The sequence below is a fragment of the Rhagoletis pomonella genome, unplaced genomic scaffold (genome assembly GCF_013731165.1).
Source record: "Rhagoletis pomonella isolate Grant_MI unplaced genomic scaffold, Rhpom_1.0 Rhpom_scaffold_00006, whole genome shotgun sequence".
Classification (NCBI taxonomy): Eukaryota; Metazoa; Arthropoda; class Insecta; order Diptera; family Tephritidae; genus Rhagoletis; species Rhagoletis pomonella.
The window spans coordinates 14,579,500-14,585,186 of record NW_023458560.1 but is presented as its reverse complement, the minus strand read 5'-3'; the positions used below and the strand labels follow the sequence as shown (position 1 = coordinate 14,585,186).

The 5,687-nt window shown below is 34.5% G+C and overlaps 2 protein-coding genes across 2 annotated transcripts in view; both read right to left on the bottom strand.

Moving 5' to 3' along the window:
- LOC118740432 (rho guanine nucleotide exchange factor 7) overlaps positions 1-5,687 on the bottom strand; it is a 167,912-nt gene that overhangs the window by 46,583 nt on the left and 115,642 nt on the right. The gene's annotated exons all lie outside the window — the stretch shown is intronic.
- Positions 3,025-5,687, bottom strand: part of LOC118741489 (peroxiredoxin-6-like) — a 5,728-nt gene continuing 3,065 nt past the window's right edge. The window contains exons 2-4 of the mRNA XM_036473490.1: positions 3,517-3,903; positions 3,409-3,484; positions 3,025-3,334 (exon numbers count right to left, since the gene is read on the bottom strand). Of these exons, the coding sequence (XP_036329383.1) occupies positions 3,206-3,334; positions 3,409-3,484; positions 3,517-3,903 (592 nt within the window). The 3' untranslated portion in view covers positions 3,025-3,205. The remainder of the gene's footprint in view (positions 3,335-3,408; positions 3,485-3,516; positions 3,904-5,687) is intronic.

Sequence of the window (5,687 nt, the reverse complement as noted above, 5' to 3'; positions counted from 1 at the left end):
TACTAAATTTGAGTTGGAAATATTAGAACCCGCCGTGGCACCTCCAAGAAGGTTACACGTTCACGCGTCGTATACCTGGAATAATTTTAAGGTAAACTTAGAGCGATTGATATGTTTCGTATGCCTAGCGCGCAGACGATATTTTATAATTTCATAGTTTTAAACGGCCTAAATACCTTAACTCACTTAAGAAATAACGAGCTATAATGAACTGGGCACAGAAATATAATCTAACATCATTAAATTATTTTCCATATTTATATAAAAGCGCGGGGTGAAACCCGCGGGTATAAGCTAGTATGTACATATATAGATAATTAAATAAGTACATACATACTTATTTTCATGCTTATACAATAAATGAAAAATTGTGCGTTATTCAGTATTACTTGAATCATGAATCAAAATTTATTCGTTATTTTAAATTACTTGAATGAAGAATAAAAATGTATTCTTTATTTGAACTTATTAGAATAATGAATAAAAATTTATTCATCATTCGAAAGTGCTTGAATGATGAATAAACATTTCTTCGTTATTTGAAATTATTTGAATAATGAATAAAAATTTATTCATCATTCGAAAGTGCTTGAATGATGAATAAAAATTTCTTCGTTATTTGAAATTACTTGAATGAAGAATAAAAATTTATTCGTTATTTGAAATTACTTGAATGATGAATAAAAATGTATTCATCATTCCCAAGTGCTTGAATGAAGAATTAAAATTTATTCGTTATTTGAAATTACTGGAATGATGAATAAAAATTTATTCATCATTCGCAAGTGCTTGAATGAAGAATACAAATTTATTCTCTACTTCAAATTACTTGAATGATGAATAAAAATTTATTCATCATTGGCAAGTGCTTGAATGAAGAATAAAAATTTATTCCTCATTCAAAATTGTTGGAATGATGAATAAGAATTTATTTTTTATTTGAATAATAATTCATTCAAAAACGCCCATCCCTGCTTGGTACAGCATAAAAAATTGCCGAAAATTTTTAAAATCGGACGATAACCACGCCCACATCCCATATAACGGTAATTTAGAGAAATACAAAATCTTCGATAAATCAATAAATATTGAAGCTAATTTATTCAAAATTGATGCTTGCAACATTTCTTTACCAAGAAATACGCTAATGGTAAAATTTTGGAAAATGGGCGTGGCACCGCCCACTTATGATCCCATATATGTATATCGGTAACCGTTCTACCAATTTGTACCAAACTCGGTATGGTTATTGTACTTGCCACATATAAGCAAAACGTTGAAAATTATTGAAATCGGACTAAAATTACGGCCGCTTTTCATATAACGATAAATTTCAGAAATGCTTGAAACTTCAATATTTCGAAATTTAAGGACGCTAATTTACTCAAAATTGATACACCCCGGCTTACCATCTAGCGGTAGGTTTCGGAAAGGTGAAAAAACATATATTTAATACTTGCGCCGGGTATTTAATGTTCGGCTCCGCCCGAACTTAGACTTTCTTACTTGTTAATAATATAAATTGCTTTCACATTAATTATGAAAGTTTGTTAAAAAAGGTTATTTTATGAAAATATACGAAATTTCTTTTCGTTTTTTAGTATTTTTGGATTAAAAATATAATAAAGCATATAAATTGTGCACATTAACAGAAAGATAAATTAATTGTCTTTATTTTGGCATCACTAGTTTTTGAATCGGTTATGTAGTTCATAAGATGTTAATATTAAAAAAAAAAAAATTAATGTAAATTTTATATTTTTGCGCCAAATAATTTTGGTACAGTTGAAATCAGCGTGAATAGTTCTATCGAACCACACTTTTGGTTTTTGAATAAGCAGCTAAATGGTTCATATTCTACACATTTGGGCCACATTTACTCCTTGACCTTAAAGAACTTGGTCAAAAATAGTGTTCTTCAAAAAAAAAAAAACAATATTTTTTTGTATGTTTTATTATACTTATGTATATTAAGATTGCGAGACGAGAAACACGATTCCACTGTTTAAAAACGAAAAAACCCCTCAATTTGAGAAAAGTATTATATATTGCATTTTTTATGATTTGCATGCAGCGATATTATTAATTTCTTAATTATTGCATGCGATAACGTCGATAACGATGCTTCACTGGGAGTTAGGGCCGGCTGTTCAATGTCTGATTAGCACAAATCGGAGGTAGAAGCTCCGGTTAAATACAACGACTGCTTTATCGATCAGATGTTGTATGCATGATGTCGAAATCGTCGATAATGATGTTCAACCGGCAAGTAGTGATAACCAGACATTGAACCATCGTTAACCAGGTTAACATCGTTACTGACACCGTGTTATATGCATGGAGTCGAAAACGTCGATAACGATGTTAACTAATGATTAGTGTCAACCAGGCTTTGAGCAACCGGCCCTAAATAAAGGTTAAACATTGTTATCGACGTGATCGACTACAAACTATATAAGGCCGTGCAGGGAGTCGATAACGTCGATAAGGATTTTAACCTGTAGTTAGTGTTAACCGGATATTGAGAAACTTATCTTCCCTGTTAACATCGTTATCGACGTTATAGACTGCTTGCTATTTGCATTTAACAGGCAGCCGAGATAAAGGCCCTTAAACTTTAAATTTCCAATTACGAGATCAATTTCATTAATATTGGCAACGCCGTAGGTTATAATTTTGACAGCACGAAAGAACTATAGAACTATAGAATTAACTATAGCGCAATAAGTGGGTGAAGTAATAAAACATATTTCTCGCTTTATTTTCTGATATCCGCTACCTTATAGTCAAATTTTAAAGGCAATAAGGCAGTGCCACAATCTCACTCTAATTACTTCACCTGGTATAATTCCACCATGAGAGTTAACAATGAGTGTAACTTCAGACCTTTTTCTTCGTAAGAGAGGATGAGCAAATTAAAAAAAGTTCCGGGCTAGAACAATTATTTTTGCATTAAGAATTTGTAAGCACATACATATACATAATTATGTATTTATAAGTCGAAAATTGAATTGCACTCAAAATTTATTTTTTGCTTTTTTACTTAAAAATAATAATAATCTAAAAATCAAGCACAAAATCATTTTTAAAATGATCAGCACATAATTAAAACATACAGATAAGGGCACCAACTCAAATCGAACAGAATCAAATTGTAATTATTTTTGCTTTGATTATGATTTTGATAATTTTGCAGCATTAAAATCTAGTAGTTTTCTGTGGTTCTGACATAATTGACACCGGACGGCATTGACACCTTGTCGAAGCCTTTTGGGAATAGTCTATCTGCCTCCTCGTCGGTCACATCGGGTAGAATCATAACTTTCGTACCAGGCTGTATTGAGAAATAGATACAGGTATATAAATTATAAGTCAACAAATAAACTCGAAGACAAAAACAAAACTCACCGTCCAGTTAGCGGGTGTAGCCACCACCTTCAGCTTGTCTGTCAATTGCAATGAGTCGAGACAACGCAAAATCTCACTAGAATATTAAAAACTTTAAATGAGAAACGCTCGTGACAATATTTAAAGCTCATCGCTAACGACATGGGATAGAACATCGACAAACGCACTTTATGATCGGGGCTGATGATGTAAAGTGCGCGTATGGTTTTGCCAATTTCTGCATCTCGCTTCTGCTCCTCATCCAACATGCCAAAGAGTACAGCCAAATCACGATGAGGATCGGCAATTATGGGGTACGGGAATTCACCGGGAATATTCAGACAATAGGACTTGATGTCGTTTACCCAGTGAACATGTGACTTCAGATCATCCACTGAATGGGCCAAACACTTGGCATTACGCTTAGCGAACTCCGGCTGATGGACAGCGATGCGACCCAGTTCAGTGGTACAGACGGGTGTGAAGTCCGACGGATGCGAGAATAGTACAACCCATCTGTGGAAAGAATAAATGCAATTGGTGGTTTAAGTAAGTAAACCAATTTTAATGGTTAATTCTTACATATGTACATATGTATATATTTTTTATTTATTTGTAGCAGTGAAAAATTATATCGATGGTTATTTATTTATTTATTTATTTATTTATTTAGTCTACAGAAAAATGTTTTCTTACAGACAGTTGAGATAAAAAGATTTAGAATATTTAAGTATGTGTGATACATTACAGAGTGAAATAATTATAAATATTAACTTGTAAAGATAACAATGATATTCAATAGCAATATGGGTAGCTGGCGAGGCCTTGTCTCCAGTCTACTTTTGTGTGCGGCGGGCGGAAAGACCTAGTTTCCGCTCCGCCCTGTTTACAGGCCGTTGATCATGGTCGGAAAGGCCGAGCTTCCGATCCATGTTCCCGTAGTCGTTACTTTGTAAGTGAGGCAGGCGGAAAGTCCTAGTTTCCGCTCCACGCTATAGACGAACTGTTGGGCGAGGTCGGAAAGGCCGAGTTTCCGATCCCTGCTCCTATTGTCCTACGCGGTCGCGGAAATATACGAAGCCGTTACAATTGTACTAAGCAGTCATAGATATTGTGTAATTTTTTCGTTCACGGTTGCAGATATTAGTTTATTTAGTTAACTTGTTGAGCAATGTTTTCTTTATTACAAAAAGCGATTCAGATATGTCGATGCAATCATAATGCTTGTTAAAATCTTGGCATAAGCACCGAAAAGCATCGTGCATTTCAAAGTTTGATTTACAAATACTCAACACAATAGGTTTAAAATGTCTCGTGGGTCTTGTAGGAATACAAAAATTTATCTCACTCAGTAAAAAGGGACTACTGACCATCCCGTTCATTAATTTAATTAAAAAAAGAACACCAAGCATCTCTCTACGACTCTGAAGCGTCGGCAAATCTATAAGCTTCAGGCGATCCTTGTAGGGTGGGAGATTTTTAGACGCGTCCCAACATAAATTTTTGAGGGCAAATAACAGGAACTGTTTCTGCACTGATTCGAGCCTGTCACTATGAATTTGATAGCTAGGATTCCATACTATAGATGCATACTCCAAAATCGGTCTAACTAGAGAGGTAAAGAGAACTTTAGTGACATAAGGATCGTTGAACTCCTTGGCCCAGCGCTTAAGAAAAGCCAACAATCCTCTAGCCCTAATCACGCAGGAGTTTATGTGAGACTTGAATTCTAGTTTCGGATCCATAGTTACACCTAGGTCAATGAAATTGGTCACTTGCTCAACATTGTGGTCAGATATCATATACGAATTTGGATAGAACGATTTTCTAGAGAAGGTCATGAATTTACACTTTTTCAAATTTAGTGACATGGAATTTGCTTCACACCATTCGAAAATGCAGGTTAGGTCAGCTTGCAAATGCTCCCTATCTTCTGCAGTACTAATGTACTTAAAGAGCTTAACATCATCAGCGTACATTAAGCATTTCGAGTAATTCAACACCTTAGGAAGGTCATTTATAAATAAAATAAACAAGACGGGACCAATATGGCTGCCCTGAGGTACGCCGGATGTGACATGTATTGGCCGGGAGGTACAATTTTTAAAAATTACTCTTTGTTTCCTATCCACTAAGTAAGAAGAAAGCCAGCTGAGAAGAATAGGAGGGAAGCCAATTCGATCAAGTTTATATATAAGGGTTGAATGAGATACCTTGTCAAATGCCTTGCTGAAATCAGTGTAAATCACGTCTGTTCGAAGATTGTTTTTAAACCCATTAGACACATAAGTAGTGAATTC